This window comes from Salmo salar, unplaced genomic scaffold (assembly GCF_905237065.1).
Source record: "Salmo salar unplaced genomic scaffold, Ssal_v3.1, whole genome shotgun sequence".
In the NCBI taxonomy this organism is placed as follows: Eukaryota; Metazoa; Chordata; class Actinopteri; order Salmoniformes; family Salmonidae; genus Salmo; species Salmo salar.
Genome location: NW_025547816.1, coordinates 137,653 through 157,299, shown reverse-complemented (window position 1 = coordinate 157,299; position 19,647 = coordinate 137,653). Strand labels below are relative to the sequence as shown.

The 19,647-nt window shown below is 45.0% G+C and overlaps 1 protein-coding gene across 3 annotated transcripts; it reads right to left on the bottom strand.

Moving 5' to 3' along the window:
• Positions 1-711: 711 nt before the first annotated feature.
• Positions 712-11,862, bottom strand: LOC106572885 (ethylmalonyl-CoA decarboxylase). 3 transcript variants are annotated; one of them, XM_045711608.1, is made up of 7 exons: positions 11,789-11,862; positions 9,955-10,293; positions 5,374-5,476; positions 4,974-5,013; positions 2,614-2,666; positions 1,831-1,911; positions 712-1,322 (listed from the first exon to the last, which is right to left on the bottom strand). In XM_045711608.1, exons 2-7 carry the CDS (start codon positions 10,226-10,228, stop codon positions 908-910), a joined length of 966 nt encoding a protein of 321 aa, XP_045567564.1. In that variant the 5' UTR covers positions 10,229-10,293; positions 11,789-11,862; the 3' UTR covers positions 712-907. The 3 variants fall into 3 exon arrangements, with proteins under 3 accessions (XP_045567564.1, XP_045567562.1, XP_045567565.1); XM_045711606.1 differs by lacking the exon at positions 4,974-5,013 and having other exon boundaries at positions 5,334-5,476; XM_045711609.1 differs by lacking the exons at positions 4,974-5,013; positions 5,374-5,476; positions 9,955-10,293; positions 11,789-11,862 and adding an exon at positions 4,652-4,957.
• Between the last annotated feature and the right edge of the window lie 7,785 nt (positions 11,863-19,647).

The following is a 19,647-nucleotide window of genomic DNA, read 5'->3' as shown; positions in this document are numbered from 1 at the left end:
AAAAAAAAACATCAAGCTTGCATTGTAATGAAGAGGGTCCCCCCTGGTGTTGGGTCCCCCCTGGCGTTGGGTCCCCCCTGGCGTTGGGTCCCCCCTGGCGTTGGGTCCCCCCCCTGGCGTTGGGTCCCCCCCGGCGTTGGGTCCCCCCTGGCGTTGGGTCCCCCTGGCGTTGGGTCCCCCCCCGGCGTTGGGTCCCCCCGGCGTTGGGTCCCCCCCGGCGTTGGGTCCCCCCCTGGCGTTGGGTCCCCCCCTGGTGTTGGGTCCCCCCCGGCGTTGGGTCCCCCCGGTGTTGGGTCCCCCCCGGCGTTGGGTCCCCCCGGCGTTGGGTCCCCCCTGGCGTTGGGTCCCCCCCTGGCGTTCAGTCACCCCTGGCGTTAATGGACTGTAGTAGAGCCACAAAGGCCAAAAGGCACAATACCATCTTCACATGTCACAACTAGCATCATATCTGACTCTCCACTGATAAATATTACATCACCACTGTTAGATGGGACCCATATCATTGTCCCGACAGTCGGCGACAATTCTTAAACTAAAATAATTGATTGTTAGTGGTCACTCACAACACAGCAATATAAATCTGTCATTGGGTACTGTCAAACTCCCAGAGCATAGTCCAGGGATGTATTCATTCTGCCAAATGGGTCCAAAACGTTTCAAAACTATAGTTGCTATTGGACAAATACAGGTAGGATTCGTTTGCGTCTGTTATAAGATACTTTTTTTTTTTAGCAACAGAATCGTCAGAATGAAAACACTAGTTCAGTGTGTTCTGGTTGAGTTCAGACCCTCAACGTTGCATTCTCGTCTTCTCAGTTTGGGTTGGTGGACGGCTTCCATTCCAGGCGTTCTACGTTTCTCCAGAACATTAGGACGAGAATACAATGTAATCGCAACACTAGTTAATTCACTTGTGTTTGGCTTTACTGGCCAGAGCCTGTAAGTTAGCCGGTCCTCCCCACACTGTCCCGAACACATCCCTCTCGGTCCTCAGGGCCACCTCTAGGGGGAGCTCTCTCCCAGACACCACCACCTTCTTTATGGCTCTGATGACCGAGGCAGGACCTGTGGTGTAGCAACCCAACCACTGCTCTGCCTCCAGGAGGGCATTGGCTCCAGACCCATCCAGGGAACCCTCCAGGACGCCGTCCGCAAGCCCGATCTGAAGCCCCATCTCTGGGTCTACTTTTAAAGCGCCACCCAGCATCTTCAAGGCGTTCTGGCTGCCTACGATGCGTACCAATCTAGCCGCACCTCCCCACCCAGGGACCAGACCCATGTGTTTATGGACAAACCGGATCATACCGCCTGGCACCATCAACCTAGCAGGGAGAGACCGTGACATTGGTTTAGAGATTATTGGAAACTTGGTGGATTTTGTGTTTTGATATTTCTTGAAAAGGCCTTTTTTTTATGTGCACTCTACTTTTCTATCATCTTGGCCATGTGCTGTTATAATCTCCACCCGGCACAGCCAGAAGAGGACTGGCCACCCCTCACAGCCTGGTTCCTCTCTAGGTTTCTTCCTAGGGTTCTGGCCTTTCTAGGGAGTTTTTCCTAGCCACCCCTCATAGCCTGGTTCCTCTCTAGGTTTCTTCCTAGGTTCTGGCCTTTCTAGGGAGTTTTTCCTAGCCACCGTGCTTCTACACCTGCATTGCTTGCTGTTTGGGGGGTTTTAGGCTGGGTTTCTGTACAGCACTTTGAGATATCAGCTGATGTAAGAAGGGCTTTATAAATACATGTGATTTGATTCTCCACTATCTGGATGTAGGCCTAAAGTTGAATAAACACAATGGTGCCATCTATGGACGATGAGTCACCTTACTGTACCTAAAGTCACAGGCAGTAGTGAGCTCAGCTCCTCCTCCCAGTGCACTCCCTTCCACCAGAGCTACAGACAACAGAGGAAGCCTTCAACAGAGAACACATGGGTTAGTGTGGCACAGAGCATCTGGCATGACACACTGATCTAGAACGTCCTAGCACAGAGGGCAGGGTCCTAGCACAGAGGGCAGGGTCCTAGCACAGAGGGCAGGGTCCTACTACAGAGGGTCCTAGCACAGAGGGCAGTGTCCTACTACAGAGGGTCCTACTACAGAGGGCAGGGTCCTAGCACAGAGGGCAGTGTCCTACTACAGAGGGTCCTACTACAGAGGGCAGGGTCCTACTACAGAGGGTCCTACCACAGAGGGCAGGGTCCTACTACAGAGGGTCCTACCACAGAGGGCAGGGTCCTACTACAGAGGGTCCTACTACAGAGGGCAGGGTCCTACTACAGAGGGTCCTACCACAGAGGGCAGGGTCCTACTACAGAGGGTCCTACCACAGAGGGCAGGGTCCTACTACAGAGGGTCCTACCACAGAGGGCAGGGTCCTACCACAGAGGGCAGGGTCCTACCACAGAGGGCAGGGTCCTACTACAGAGGGTCCTAGCACAGAGGGCAGGGTCCTACCACAGAGGGCAGGGTCCTAGCACAGAGGGCAGGGTCCTACTACAGAGGGTCCTACCACAGAGGGCAGGGTCCTACTACAGAGGGTCCTAGCACAGAGGGTCCTACCACAGAGGGCAGGGTCCTACCACAGAGGGCAGGGTCCTACTACAGAGGGTCCTACCTCAGTAGCCTGGTCAGGACATTCTGCATGAACATACACATCTTCATCCCATCCTGAAAGACAAGACGCATCGTTTTAGACCAGGAGGTCCAACTCATTCCATGGAGGGCCTGGTAGTGTCTGCTGGTTTTGGGCTTTTCCTTTCAGTTAACACCTAGACAACCAGGTGAGGGGTGTTCCTTACTGAGACCTAGACAACCAGGTGAGGAGAGGTCCTTACTGAGACCTAGACAACCAGGTGAGGGGAGTTCCTTACTGAGACCTAGACAACCAGGTGAGGGGAGTTCCTTACTGAGACCTAGACAACCAGGTGAGGAGAGTTCCTTACTGAGACCTAGACAACCAGGTGAGGAGAGTTCCTTACTGAGACCTAGACAACCAGGTGAGGGGAGTTCCTTACTGAGACCTGGACAACCAGGTGAGGGGAGTTCCTTACTGAGACCTAGACAACCAGGTGAGGAGAGACCTAGACAACCAGGTGAGGAGAGTTCCTTACTGAGACCTGGACAACCAGGTGAGGAGAGTTCCTTACTGAGACCTAGACAACCAGGTGAGGAGAGTTCCTTACTGAGACCTAGACAACCAGGTGAGGAGAGTTCCTTACTGAGACCTAGACAACCAGGTGAGGGGAGTTCCTTACTGAGACCTAGACAACCAGGTGAGGAGTCCTTACTGAGACCTAGACAACCAGGTGAGGAGAGTTCCTTACTGAGACCTAGACAACCAGGTGAGGGGAGTTCCTTACTGAGACCTAGACAACCAGGTGAGGAGAGTTCCTTACTGAGACCTGGACAACCAGGTGAGGAGAGTTCCTTACTGAGACCTAGACAACCAGGTGAGGAGAGTTCCTTACTGAGACCTAGACAACCAGGTGAGGAGAGTTCCTTACTGAGACCTAGACAACCAGGTGAGGAGAGTTCCTTACTGAGACCTAGACAACCAGGTGAGGAGAGTTCCTTACTGAGACCTAGACAACCAGGTGAGGGGAGGTCCTTACTGAGACCTGGACAACCAGGTGAGGGGAGTTCCTTACTGAGACCTAGACAACCAGGTGAGGAGAGACCTAGACAACCAGGTGAGGAGAGTTCCTTACTGAGACCTGGACAACCAGGTGAGGAGAGTTCCTTACTGAGACCTAGACAACCAGGTGAGGAGAGTTCCTTACTGAGACCTAGACAACCAGGTGAGGAGAGTTCCTTACTGAGACCTAGACAACCAGGTGAGGGGAGTTCCTTACTGAGACCTAGACAACCAGGTGAGGAGTCCTTACTGAGACCTAGACAACCAGGTGAGGAGAGTTCCTTACTGAGACCTAGACAACCAGGTGAGGGGAGTTCCTTACTGAGACCTAGACAACCAGGTGAGGAGAGTTCCTTACTGAGACCTAGACAACCAGGTGAGGAGAGTTCCTTACTGAGACCTGGACAACCAGGTGAGGAGAGTTCCTTACTGAGACCTAGACAACCAGGTGAGGAGAGTTCCTTACTGAGACCTAGACAACCAGGTGAGGAGAGTTCCTTACTGAGACCTAGACAACCAGGTGAGGGGAGTTCCTTACTGAGACCTAGACAACCAGGTGAGGGGAGGTCCTTACTGAGACCTAGACAACCAGGTGAGGGGAGGTCCTTACTGAGACCTGGACAACCAGGTGAGGGGAGTTCCTTACTGAGACCTAGACAACCAGGTGAGGAGAGTTCCTTACTGAGACCTAGACAACCAGGTGAGGGGAGTTCCTTACTGAGACCTGGACAACCAGGTGAGGGGAGTTCCTTACTGAGACCTAGACAACCAGGTGAGGAGAGTTCCTTACTGAGACCTAGACAACCAGGTGAGGGGAGTTCCTTACTGAGACCTGGACAACCAGGTGAGGAGAGTTCCTTACTGAGACCTAGACAACCAGGTGAGGGGAGTTCCTTACTGAGACCTGGACAACCAGGTGAGGGGAGTTGGGGACTGACCTGAGGGTTGGATATATCTCTAACAACATTGAGGACTGACCTGAGGGTTGGATATATCTCTGACAACATTGAGGACTGACCTGAGGGTTGGATATATCTCTGACAACATTGAGGACTGACCTGAGGGTTGGATATATATCTCTAACAACATTGAGGACTGACCTGAGGGTTGGATATATCTCTAACAACATTGAGGACTGACCTGAGGGTTGGATATATCTCTGACAACATTGAGGACTGACCTGAGGGTTGTATATATCTCTGACAACATTGAGGACTGACCTGAGGGTTGGATATATCTCTGACAACATTGAGGACTGACCTGAGGGTTGGATATATCTCTGACAACATTGAGGACTGACCTGAGGGTTGGATATATCTCTGATAACATTGAGGACTGACCTGAGGGTTGGATATATCTCTGACAACATTGAGGTCTGACCTGAGGGTAGGATAGATCTCTGATAACATTGAGGACTGACCTGAGGGTTGGATATATCTCTGACAACATTGAGGACTGACCTGAGGGTTGGATATATCTCTGATAACATTGAGGACTGACCTGAGGGTTGGATATATCTCTGATAACATTGAGGACTGACCTGAGGGTTGGATATATCTCTGACAACATTGAGGTCTGACCTGAGGGTTGGATAGATCTCTGATAACATTGAGGACTGACCTGAGGGTTGGATATATCTCTGACAACATTGAGGACTGACCTGAGGGTTGGATATATCTCTGACAACCTTGAGGACTGACCTGAGGGTTGGATATAGCCCTGACCGCGTTGAGGTCTGACCCAGAGCAGAATGTCCCGGCAGCCCCCTGGACGATGAGACCTTTGCCCTCCGTCCACTCCTCTAGCTGGGACACCCTCTCCTCCAGCTCCACCATCATAGAACCTGGAGGAAAACAGGGTAGTGTTCAGTAGGGATAAAACGTTTTGAACCTGCGTGAAACAGGGAGGTACAACCTGAACATGTTCAATATGAGGTTGAGGATTGACGAGAGATGAAGTGTGATGAGAATTCTAGATAGTCCGCATAATCAAATAACATTCAGCTCAGACACCCAGGGGTCTCTTCACAGTCCCCAAGTCCAAAATGAATTCACGGTAATGCACAGACACCCAGGGGTCTCTTCACAGTCCCCAAGTCCAAAATGAATTCACGGTAATGCACAGACACCCAGGGGTCTCTTCACAGTCCCCAAGTCCAAAATGAATTCACGGTAATGCACAGACACCCAGGGGTCTCTTCACAGTCCCCAAGTCCAAAATGAATTCACGGTAATGCACAGACACCCAGGGGTCTCTTCACAGTCCCCAAGTCCAAAATGAATTCACGGTAATGCACAGACACCCAGGGGTCTCTTCACAGTCCCCAAGTCCAAAATGAATTCACGGTAATGCACAGACACCCAGGGGTCTCTTCACAGTCCCCAAGTCCAAAATGAATTCACGGTAATGCACAGACACCCAGGGGTCTCTTCACAGTCCCCAAGTCCAAAATGAATTCACGGTAATGCACAGACACCCAGGGGTCTCTTCACAGTCCCCAAGTCCAAAATGAATTCACGGTAATGCTCAGTATTATACAGAGCCATGATTGAATGGAGCTCCCACCTCCCAATTACTCAAACGAACAGCAAGATGACCTTTAAAAACACGGATTAAACAACATCTCATGGAACGACGGAGACTGTGAGGGGACACAAACACACAATGCTTTGTTGTATTGTTTCTAGATGTTGTATTGTTTCTAGATGTTGTATTGTTCCTATATGTTGTATTGTTCCTATATGTTGTATTGTTTCTATATGTTGTATTGTTTCTAGATGTTGTATTGTTCCTATATGTTGTATTGTTTCTAGATGTTGTATAGTTTCTATATGTTGTATTGTTTCTATATGTTGTATTGTTCCTATATGTAGTATAGTTTCTATATGTTGTATTGTTTCTAGATGTTGTATTGTTTCTAGATGTTGTATTGTTTCTATATGTTGTATTGTTCCTATATGTTGTATTGTTTCTAGATGTTGTATTGTTAAATGTTTTGTTGTATTGTTTCTAGATGTTGTATTGTTTCTATATGTTGTATTGTTTCTAGATGTTGTATTGTTTCTAGATGTTGTATTGTTTCTATATGTTGTATTGTTTCTAGATGTTGTATTGTTTCTAGATGTTGTATTGTTCCTATATGTTGTATTGTTTCTAGATGTTGTATTGTTCCTATATGTTGTATTGTTAAATGTTTTGTTGTATTGTTTCTATATGTTGTATTGTTAAATGTTTTGTTGTATTGTTTCTAGATGTTGTATTGTTAAATGTTTTGTTGTATTGTTTCTAGATGTTGTATTGTTCCTATATGTTGTATTGTTTCTATATGTTGTATTGTTCCTATATGTTGTATTGTTTCTATATGTTGTATTGTTTCTAGACGTTGTATTGTTTCTAGATGTTGTATTGTTCCTATATGTTGTATTGTTTCTATATGTTGTATTGTTCCTATATGTTGTATTGTTTCTAGATGTTGTATTGTTTCTAGATGTTGTATTGTTTCTAGATGTTGTATTGTTTCTAGATGTTGTATTGTTAAATGTTTTGTTGTATTGTTTCTAGATGTTGTATTGTTTCTATATGTTGTATTGTTAAATGTTTTGTTGTATTGTTTCTATATGTTGTATTGTTTCTAGATGTTGTATTGTTTCTAGATGTTGTATTGTTCCTATACGTTGTATTGTTTCTATATGTTGTATTGTTCCTATATGTTGTATTGTTTCTAGATGTTGTATTGTTTCTATATGTTGTATTGTTTCTATATGTTGTATTGTTTCTATATGTTGTATTGTTCCTATATGTTGTATTGTTCCTATATGTTGTATTGTTTCTAGATGTTGTATTGTTTCTAGATGTTGTATTGTTTCTATATGTTGTATTGTTTCTATATGTTGTATTGTTTCTAGATGTTGTATTGTTTCTATATGTTGTATTGTTAAATGTTTTGTTGTATTGTTTCTATATGTTGTATTGTTTCTAGATGTTGTATTGTTTCTAGATGTTGTATTGTTTCTAGAAGTTGTATTGTTCCTATATGTTGTATTGTTTCTATATGTTGTATTGTTTCTAGATGTTGTATTGTTCCTATATGTTGTATTGTTTCTAGATGTTGTATTGTTAAATGTTTTGTTGTATTGTTTCTATATGTTGTATTGTTTCTATATGTTGTATTGTTTCTATACGTTGTATTGTTTCTAGATGTTGTATTGTTTCTAGATGTTGTATTGTTTCTATATGTTGTATTGTTTCTAGATGTTGTATTGTTTCTATATGTTGTATTGTTTCTATATGTTGTATTGTTTCTATATGTTGTATTGTTCCTATATGTTGTATTGCTTCTAGATGTTGTATAGTTTCTAGATGTTGTATTGTTTCTAGATGTTGTATTGTTTCTATATGTTGTATTGTTCCTATATGTTGTATTGTTTCTAGATGTTGTATTGTTAAATGTTTTGTTGTATTGTTTCTAGATGTTGTATTGTTAAATGTTTTGTTGTATTGTTTCTATATGTTGTATTGTTTCTATATGTTGTATTGTTTCTAGATGTTGTATTGTTTCTAGATGTTGTATTGTTTCTATATGTTGTATTGTTTCTATATGTTGTATTGTTTCTATATGTTGTATTGTTTCTAGATGTTGTATAGTTTCTATATGTTGTATTGTTTCTAGATGTTGTATTGTTCCTATATGTTGTATTGTTTCTAGATGTTGTATTGTTCCTATATGTTGTATTGTTAAATGTTTTGTTGTATTGTTTCTATATGTTGTATTGTTAAATGTTTTGTTGTATTGTTTCTAGATGTTGTATTGTTAAATGTTTTGTTGTATTGTTTCTAGATGTTGTATTGTTCCTATATGTTGTATTGTTTCTATATGTTGTATTGTTCCTATATGTTGTATTGTTTCTATATGTTGTATTGTTTCTAGACGTTGTATTGTTTCTAGATGTTGTATTGTTCCTATATGTTGTATTGTTTCTATATGTTGTATTGTTCCTATATGTTGTATTGTTTCTATATGTTGTATTGTTTCTATATGTTGTATTGTTTCTAGATGTTGTATTGTTAAATGTTTTGTTGTATTGTTCCTATATGTTGTATTGTTCCTATATGTTGTATTGTTCCTATATGTTGTATTGTTTCTAGATGTTGTATTGTTAAATGTTTTGTTGTATTGTTCCTATATGTTGTATTGTTCCTATATGTTGTATTGTTCCTATATGTTGTATTGTTTCTAGATGTTGTATTGTTTCTATATGTTGTATTGTTTCTATATGTTGTATTGTTTCTATATGTTGTATTGTTTCTAGATGTTGTATTGTTTCTAGATGTTGTATTGTTTCTATATGTTGTATTGTTTCTATATGTTGTATTGTTTCTAGATGTTGTATAGTTTCTAGATGTTGTATTGTTTCTAGATGTTGTATTGTTTCTATATGTTGTATTGTTAAATGTTTTGTTGTATTGTTTCTAGATGTTGTATTGTTCCTATATGTTGTATTGTTCCTATATGTTGCATTGTTTCTATATGTTGTATTGTTCCTAGATGTTGTATTGTTTCTAGATGTTGTATTGTTTCTAGATGTTGTATTGTTTCTAGATGTTGTATTGTTTCTATATGTTGTATTGTTTCTAGATGTTGTATTGTTTCTATATGTTGTATTGTTTCTAGATGTTGTATTGTTTCTATATGTTGTATTGTTAAATGTTTTGTTGTATTGTTTCTATATGTTGTATTGTTTCTAGATGTTGTATTGTTTCTAGAAGTTGTATTGTTTCTAGAAGTTGTATTGTTTCTATATGTTGTATTGTTTCTAGATGTTGTATTGTTTCTATATGTTGTATTGTTTCTATATGTTGTATTGTTTCTAGACGTTGTATTGTTAAATGCTTTGTTGTATTGTTTCTAGATGTTGTATTGTTTCTAGATGTTGTATTGTTTCTAGATGTTGTATTATAAGTCCTTGTTCATCAGTGTATCCGTTTTTTTGTGGGCCCCCAGGAAAATGCAGCTGCTGCAAAAGCTAATGGGGATCCAAATAAACAAATTTTTATGTCATCTGTTGCTAAACGTTTTGCTACAGTGTGCCCTACTCAACGCAACCCAGTTCATTGAGCACCAGCCCCCTTAGTCCCACTGTCATTCTCAGGAGAAACAAAGAGTTTTATATATATATATATATATATATATATATATTTCGCTCCGTTTGGTGAAGAGAAAACCAAAGATAATCGGAGTGATATTTAGTCTGAATTGCAGGTTAGCAAAGAGCAACAGTCAGATCAGTGAATATAATATAACATTAGACAGTGCTTCCATACCAGAGAAAGCGTTCATTCGAGCAGGGTTGTTGACGGTCAGTACTGCGATGCCTGACTCCTGTTTGACGAGGTCTATAGATCCCCCAGGGAAAGCTTGGAGTTTCTCTCTGATCTCCTTCTCCTGGAAGCCCTTGGCAGTGGTGGAAACAGATCCAATCCCACTGAGGAGGTGCTGCCCCCAGGCACCAGGCCGACTGACCCTGAGGAGGTGCTGCCCCCAGGCACCAGGCCGACTGACCCTGAGGAGGTGCTGACCGGCTGCAGACAGAACCATGCTGCTGCTACCAGGGAAAGGTAGGACAGAACGATGGAGGGATAGAAACAGATAGGAGAGAGGGACTGAGGAAGGGAAAGAGGGGAGGAGAGAGAGAGGAACAGAGGGAGGGAAACAGAGAGAGGAAGAGCAAGGGAGGGAAACAGAGAGAGGAACAGAGGGAGGGAAACAGAGAGAGGAACAGAGGGAGGGAAACAGAGAGAGGAACAGAGGGAGGGAAACAGAGAGAGGAACAGAGGGAGGGAAACAGAGAGAGGAACAGAGGGAGGGAAACAGAGAGAGGAACAGAGGGAGGGAAACAGAGAGAGGAACAGAGGGAGGGAAACAGAGAGAGGAACAGAGGGAGGGAAACAGAGAGAGGAACAGAGGGAGGGAAACAGAGAGAGGAACAGAGGGAGGGAAACAGAGAGAGGAACAGAGGGAGGGAAACAGAGAGAGGAACAGAGGGAGGGAAACAGAGAGAGGAACAGAGGGAGGGAAACAGAGAGAGGAACAGAGGGAGGGAAACAGAGAGAGGAACAGAGGGAGGGAAACAGAGAGAGGAACAGAGGGAGGGAAACAGAGAGAGGAACAGAGGGAGGGAAACAGAGAGAGGAACAGAGGGAGGGAAACAGAGAGAGGAACAGAGGGAGGGAAACAGAGAGAGGAACAGAGGGAGGGAAACAGAGAGAGGAACAGAGGGAGGGAAACAGAGAGAGGAACAGAGGGAGGGAAACAGAGAGAGGAACAGAGGGAGGGAAACAGAGAGAGGAACAGAGGGAGGGAAACAGAGAGAGGAACAGAGGGAGGGAAACAGAGAGAGGAACAGAGGGAGGGAAACAGAGAGAGGAACAGAGGGAGGGAAACAGAGAGAGGAACAGAGGGAGGGAAACAGAGAGAGGAACAGAGGGAGGGAAACAGAGAGAGGAACAGAGGGAGGGGAAACAGAGAGAGGAACAGAGGGAGGGAAACAGAGAGAGGAACAGAGGGAGGGAAACAGAGAGAGGAACAGAGGGAGGGAAACAGAGAGAGGAACAGAGGGAGGGATACAGAGAGAGGAACAGAGGGAGGGAAACAGAGAGAGGAACAGAGGGAGGGAAACAGAGAGAGGAACAGAGGGAGGGAAACAGAGAGAGGAACAGAGGGAGGGAAACAGAGAGAGGAACAGAGGGAGGGAAACAGAGAGGAATCAGCACTGTTATTGAACTGTAAAACAGTTGGCCAGAGTTGGTTGCTAGGTCGTATGTGTGCAGCTACCAGCCCATAATAATCCCCTGTCTGTGCTAACTGAGGCAGATAGACACTAGCTCAGGTCCAAGGGACATGCGTCCGGTCCCAACTAAGAGATCTACACATGCGCATCTGACCCATGCAGAGGCACCTTATTGTTGTTGTCTTCGTGCGATGGGCAAGAGCTAGCTGACTAGCCATGTCCTTCAGTTATATCCCCTTATAAACATGTGGATTTCTAAAAGCGTAGACTTTAATAACATCCCCAAAGTACTGTGGAAAAACGTCCCTAACAACCTGGTCATTAGGTGATATAACATAAAAAGCTACATCTTAAAATCATTCACAAACCTGTGCTGTCTGATAGCTCAATGTTGTGGTGTTACATTGAAACTCCCCCCCCGGAAACATGAACCAGTGAACAAGGAACTTGGCCACACGAGGGCAAGCTAATACTCCCATCATTCAGAAAGTTAGATTCTATGTAGTATTACCAAAGAGAATTGTGGTATACACTCATTTTTAGGTTCACTGTACTGGCTAGTAATTATATAGGTCGTTCAAAAATGATTTAAACATAATGTGCTGTCAGTTCACTACCTTTCCTCTCGACATTTATTTATTTTTATTTTTTCTTTAACCTTTATTTAAATTAGGCAAGTCAGTTAAGAACACATTTTTATTTACAATGACGGCCTACCAAAAGGCAAAAGGCCTTCTGCGGGGACCGGGGCTAAAAAAATAAATACAAAAAAATACATACATTTAAAAAAAAATACCTGCTCCTGATATCACCACCTTTCCTCTCTACCTGCTCCTGATATCACCACCTTTCCTCTCTACCTGCTCCTGATATCACCACCTTTCCTCTCTACCTGCTCCTGATATCACCACCTTTCCTCTCTACCTGCTCCTGATATCACCACCTTTCCTCTCTACCTGCTCCTGATATCACCACCGTTCCTCTCTACCTGCTCCTGATATCACCACCTTTCCTCTCTACCTGCTCCTGATATCACCACCTTTCCTCTCTACCTGCTCCTGATATTACCACCTTTCCTCTCTTCCTGCTCCTGATATCACCACCTTTCCTCTCTACCTGCTCCTGATATTAACACCTTTCCTCTCTACCTGCTCCTGATATCACCACCTTTCCTCTCTACCTGCTCCTGATATCACCACCTTTCCTCTCTACCTGCTCCTGATATCACCACCTTTCCTCTCTACCTGCTCCTGATATCACCACCTTTCCTCTCTACCTGCTCCTGATATCACCACCTTTCCTCTGTACCTGCTCCTGATATCACCACCTTTCCTCTCTACCTGCTCCTGATATCACCACCTTTCCTCTCTACCTGCTCTTGATATCACCACCTTTCCTCTCTACCTGCTCCTGATATTAACACCTTTCCTCTCTACCTGCTCCTGATATCACCACCTTTCCTCTCTACCTGCTCCTGATATCACCACCTTTCCTCTCTACCTGCTCCTGATATCACCACCTTTCCTCTCTACCTGCTCCTGATATCGCCACCTTTCCTCTCTACCTGCTCCTGATATCACCACCTTTCCTCTCTACCTGCTCCTGATATCACCACCTTTCCTCTCTACCTGCTCCTGATATCACCACCTTTCCTCTCTACCTGCTCCTGATATCACCACCTTTCCTCTCTACCTGCTCCTGATATCACCACCTTTCCTCTCTACCTGCTCCTGATATCACCACCTTTCCTCTCTACCTGCTCCTGATATCACCACCTTTCCTCTCTACCGGCTCCTGATATCACCACCTTTCCTCTCTACCTGCTCCTGATATCACCACCTTTCCTCTCTACCTGCTCCTGATATCACCACCTTTCCTCTCTACCTGCTCCTGATATTACCACCTTTCCTCTCTACCTGCTCCTCTTGATATCACCACCTTTCCTCTCTACCTGCTCCTGATATCACCACCTTTCCTCTCTACCTGCTCCTGATATCACCACCTTTCCTCTCTACCTGCTCCTGATATCGCCACCTTTCCTCTCTACCTGCTCCTGATATCACCACCTTTCCTCTCTACCTGCTCCTGATATCACCACCTTTCCTCTCTTCCTGCTCCTGATATCACCACCTTTCCTCTCTACCTGCTCCTCTTGATATCACCACCTTTCCTCTCTACCTGCTCCTGATATCACCACCTTTCCTCTCTACCTGCTCCTGATATCACCACCTTTCCTCTCTACCGGCTCCTGATATTAACACCTTTCCTCTCTACCTGCTCCTGATATCGCCACCTTTCCTCTCTACCTGCTCCTGATATTAACACCTTTCCTCTCTACCTGCTCCTGATATCACCACCTTTCCTCTCTACCGGCTCCTGATATTAACACCTTTCCTCTGTACCTGCTCCTGATATCACCACCTTTCCTCTCTACCTGCTCCTGATATCACCACCTTTCCTCTCTACCTGCTCCTGATATCACCACCTTTCCTCTCTACCTGCTCCTGATATCACCACCTTTCCTCTCTACCTGCTCCTGATATTAACACCTTTCCTCTCTACCTGCTCCTGATATCGCCACCTTTCCTCTCTACCTGCTCCTGATATTAACACCTTTCCTCTCTACCTGCTCCTGATATCACCACCTTTCCTCTCTACCTGCTCCTGATATTAACACCTTTCCTCTCTACCTGCTCCTGATATCACCACCTTTCCTCTCTACCTGCTCCTGATATCACCACCTTTCCTCTCTACCTGCTCCTGATATCACCACCTTTCCTCTCTACCTGCTCCTGATATCACCACCTTTCCTCTCTACCTGCTCCTGATATCACCACCTTTCCTCTCTACCTGCTCCTGATATCACCACCTTTCCTCTGTACCTGCTCCTGATATCACCACCTTTCCTCTCTACCTGCTCCTGATATCACCACCTTTCCTCTCTACCTGCTCCTGATATCACCACCGTTCCTCTCTACCTGCTCTTGATATCACCACCTTTCCTCTCTACCTGCTCTTGATATTCATGTAAGGGTTGTCTCCTTAGTTTACCAGATTGGATGTTTGATATAAAACACACACTAACCATAATTCTGCTATAGTGTCTCCACACAGTAAGTGTGTAAGATCACATGGCAGTAAGAACAGAGCTGCTTTCTGCCTGCCTCCATTCAATCCCCCCTTTTTTTATAAACAAAGCATTGTGTCTGAGGAACACATTCAGCTTGCAGGTCCTTATTCAGTCAGGAGAGGAGTCTTTGTAATAACACATAGTTGGTTACACCCCCAGCAGAGAGGTTGGATTCAGAACTCAGCTTACAGTAAATCAACTTCTCTCAATTGATTTGGGATTGGTCACCCAAGCTAACTGATCCGAGAGAAGGCCAGGCATATTCTACAATCACACATACTGATAGTGCTTCTGAAGTACAGCTATCTGTGAATACCAGACCCGTGAATACCAGACCCGTGAATACCAGACCCGTGAATACCAGTCCCGTGAATACCAGACCCGTGAATACCAGTCCCGTGAATACCAGACCCGTGAATACCAGACCCGTGAATACCAGTCCCGTGAATACCAGTCCCGTGAATACCAGTCCCGTGAATACCAGACCTGTGAATACCAGTCCCGTGAATACCAGTCCTGTGAATACCAGTCCAATAAATACCAGTCCCGTGAATACCAGACCTGTGAATACCAGTCCCGTGAATACCAGAACCGTGAATACCAGACCTGTGAATACCAGACCCGTGAATACCAGACCCGTGAATACCAGACCCGTGAATACCAGACCCGTGAATACCAGTCCCGTGAATACCAGTCCCGTGAATACCAGTCCCGTGAATACCAGACCCGTGAATACCAGTCCCGTGAATACCAGACCCGTGAATACCAGACCCGTGAATACCAGACCTGTGAATACCAGTCCCGTGAATACCAGTCCAATAAATACCAGTCCCGTGAATACTAATCCTGTGAATAGCAGTCCTGTGAATACGGTTTCAACTGTACCGGGCAGATGGCAGACAGCGTATATCAGTATATCTCAGCGTCTGCCATCTGCCCGGTACAGTTGAAACTGGGATTCATCTGTGAAGATGAACATTTCTCCAGCGTGCCAGTGGTCATCGAAGGTGAGCATTTGCCCACTGAAGTCGGTTAGGATGCAGAACTGCAGTCAGGTCAAGACCCTGGTGAGGACGACGAGCCTGCAGATGAGCTTCCCTGAGACGTGTATTGCGTTGTGTGGGCTAGCAATTAGCTGATGTCAACGTGTGCCCCATGGTGGCGGTGGGGTTATGCTGTGGGCAGGCATAAGCTACGGACAATGAACACAATTGCATTTTATCGATGGCAATTTGAATGCACAGAGATACCGTGACGAGATCCCGAGGCCCATTGTCGTGCCATTCATCTGCCCCCATCACCTCATGTTTCAGCATAATAATGCACAACCCCATGTCACAAGGATCTGTACACAATTCCTTGAAGCTGAAAATGTCCCAGTTCTTCCATGGCCTGCATACTCACCAGACATGTCATCCATTGAGCATGTTTGGAATGCTCTGGATCTACGTGTACGACAGCATGTTCCAGTTTACGCCAATATCCAGCAACTTCGCACAGCCATTGAAGAGGAGTGAGACAAGATTCCACAATCAACATCCTGATCAACTCTATGAGAAGGAGATGTGTCGCGCTGCATCAGGCAAATGGTGGTCACACCAGATACTGACTGGTTTTCTGATCTACACCCCTACCTTTAAAAAATATATAAATATCTGTGATCAACAGATGCATATCTGTATCCCCAGTCATGTGAAATCCATAAATTAGAGCCTCATTTATTTATTTCAATTGACTGATTTCCTTATATGATATATATATATATATATATATATATATATATATATATATATATTATATTATATGAACTGTGACTCAGTAAAATCTTTGAAATTGTTGCATGTTGTGTTTATATTTTTGTTCGGTGTATTTTAAAGTAACGGACATTGTGACAGCCAGCTTGGATACCGTACCTACAGTACAGTGCATTCAGAAAGTATTCAAACCCCTTCCTTGACTTTTTCCCACATTTTGTTACGTTACAGCCTTATCCTAAAACGGATTCAATTGTTTTTTTTCCCCCCCTCATCAATTTACACACAATAACCCATAATGACAAAGCAAAAACAGGTTTTTAGATATTTTTGCAACTGTATTAAACATTTAAAACAGAAATATTACATAAGTATTCAGACCCTTTACTCAGTACTTTGTTGAAGCACCTTTGGCAGCGATTACAGCCTCAAGTATTCTTGGGTGTGACGCTACAAGCTTGTATTACACACCTGTATTTGGGGAGTTTCTCCCATTGTTCTCTGCAGATCCTCTCAAGCTCTGTCAGGTTGGATGGGGAACGTCGTTGCACAGCTATTTTCAGGTCTCTCCAGAGATTTTCGATCAGGTTCAAGTCCGGGCTCCGGCTGGGCCACGCAAGATCATTCAGAGACTTGTCCCAAAGCCACTTCTGCGTTGTCTTGGCTGTGTGCTTAGGGTCGTTGTCCTGTTGGAAGTTGAACCTTCGCCCCAGTCTGAAGTCCTGATCACTCTGGAGCAGATTTTCATCATCAAGAATCTGTACTTTGCTCTGTTTATCTTTCCCTCAATCCTGACTAGTCTCCCAGTCCCTACTGCTGAAAAACATCCCCACAGCATGATGCTGCCACCACCATGCTTCACCGTAGGGATGGTGCCAGGTTTCCTCCAGCATTAAGGCCAAAGAGTCCAATCTTGGTTTCATCAGACCAGAGAATCCTGTTTCTCATGGTCTGAGAGTCCTTTAGGTGCCTTTTGGCAAACTCGAAGCAGGCTGTCATGTGCCTTTTACTGAGGAGTGGCTTCCGTCTGGCCACTCTTCCATAAAGGCCTGATTTGTGGACTGCTGCAGAGATAGTTGTCCTTCTGGTAGGTTCTCCCATCTCCACAGATGAACTCTAGAACTCTGTCAGAATGACCATCGGGTTCTTGGTCACCTCCCTGACCAAGACCCTTCTCCCCCGATTGCTTAGTTTGGCCGGGCGGCCAGCTCTAGGAAGAGTCTTGGTGGTTCCAAACTTCTTCCATTTAATAATGATGGAGGCCACTGTGTTCTTGGGGACCTTCAATGCTGCAGACATTTTTTGGTACCATTCCCCAGATCGGTGACGACACAATCCTGTCTCGGAGCTCTACGGACAATTCCTTCGACCTCATGGCTTGGTTTTTGCTTTGGCATGTACTGTCAACGGTGGAACCTTACATAGACAGGTGTATGCCTTTCCAAATCATATCCAATCAATTGAATTTACCACAGATGGACTCCAATCAAGTTGTAGAAACATCTCAAGGATGATCAATGGAAACAGGATGCACCTGAGCTCAAATTCAAGTTTCATAGCAAAGGGTCTGAATACTTATGTAAATAAGCTATTACAGTTTTTATTTTTAATACATGTTCAAACATAAAAAAAAAACGTTTTTTGCTTTGTCATTGTAGGGTATTGTTTGTAGATTAATCCATTTTAGAATAAGGCTGTAACATAACAAAATGTGTAAAAAGTGAAGTGGTTTAAATACTTTCCAGAAGGCCCTGTATTTCAGAGGTACAATTGCTACTAGGGTGGAGCTCCCATTTTAAAACGCTACAGTTTACAATGTTCTATTTAAAAGCAGGCAGGAATTCTAAACGGTTCCTGTACTCTATCCCAGTCATTCCAGACTCTGGGACTCTGACCTATCCCAGTCTCTCCAGACTCTGGGACTCTGCTCTACCCCAGTCCTTCCAGACTCTGAGACTCTGCTCTACCCCAGTCATTCCAGACTCTGGGACTCTGCTCTACCCCAGTCCTTCCAGACTCTGGGACTCTGCTCTACCCCAGTCATTCCAGACTCTGGGACTCTGCTCTACCCCAGTCCTTCCAGACTCTGGGACTCTGCTCTACCCCAGTCATTCCAGACTCTGAGACTCTGCCCTACCCAAGTCATTCCAGACTCTGGGACTCTGCTCTATCCCAGTCATTCCAGACTCTGAGACTCTGCTCTACCCCAGTCCTTCCAGACTCTGGGACTCTGCCCTACCCCAGTCATTCCAGACTCTGAGACTCTGCTCTACCCCAGTCCTTCCAGACTCTGAGACTCTGCTCTACCCCAGTCCTTCCAGACTCTGGGACTCTGCTCTACCCCAGTCCTTCCAGACTCTGGGACTCTGCCCTAACCCAGTCCTTCCAGACTCTGAGACTCTGCTCTACCCCAGTCATTCCAGACTCTGAGTGTCACGCTCTGACCTAGGAGAGCTGTGTTTTTCTGTTTAGTTAGGTCAGGGTGTGATAGATGGGTGGGCATTCTATGTTTTTGTTTTCTATGTTTTGGCCAGGTATGGTTTCCAATCAGAGGCAGCTGTCTATCATTGTCTCTGATTGGAAGCCATACTTAGGCAGCCTTTTTCCCTTAGTTTTTCGTGGGTAGTTGTTTTCCGTTTTGTTAGTTTACCTGACGGAACTGTTGGCTGTCGTTTTATATTTTTTGTTTAAGTAGTTTCATTAAAATAAATTATGAGCACTCTACACGCTGCGCCTTGGTCTCCTCAATACGACCCTTGTGACTCTGAGACTCTGCTCTATCCCAGTCATTCCAGACTCTGGGACTCTGCCCTACCCCAGTCATTCCAGACTCTGGGACTCTGCCCTACCCCAGTCCTTCCAGACTCTGGGACTCTGCTCTACCTCCTGCTGTACAGTACAGGAAGTCACCAGGGCCAACAACCACCTGGACACTGAGTGACAGGACAGCCCTTGTGGTCTCCTCAGACAGGCAGTGGCAATTTAGTTCAGCCAATTGGCATGGAGTGAGTGATGACACTGTCATCTGCTTGTCTGATAGGTCAGTTCTATACACAACACATCTCCATATACGGACGTGAATAATGAACCAAGCCTTTTGATCAATGAGGGACGGGTTGAATAGGTTTATGCCTTGATCATCTATCCCCCTGAAGAGGATGTTACCATGCAGTTTCCGTTAGATAATGTAGCCCGTCTGAAATTACAGTCAGGCTAATGGAGAGAGGAGCCCGTGGCTCTGAGAGGCTGAGAGAGAGAGAAAGAGAGAGGGAGGGAGAGAGAGAGAGACAGAGATAGACTGAGACAGAGAGAGACAGAGACAGAGACAGAGAGAGAGAGACAC

Excerpts from the sequence above, each read along its gene's own strand:
- LOC106572885 (XM_045711606.1), bottom strand. The coding sequence starts at position 10,228 with ATGGTTCTGTCTGCAGCCGGTCAGCACCTCCTCAGGGTCAGTCGGCCT. Across the intron at positions 1,912-2,613 it reads GTCCTGACCAGGCTACTGAG|GCTTCCTCTGTTGTCTGTAG; the intron begins GTAGGACCCTCT and ends TCTCTGTTGAAG. Across the intron at positions 1,323-1,830 it reads ACTACTGCCTGTGACTTTAG|GTTGATGGTGCCAGGCGGTA; the intron begins GTACAGTAAGGT and ends TCTCCCTGCTAG.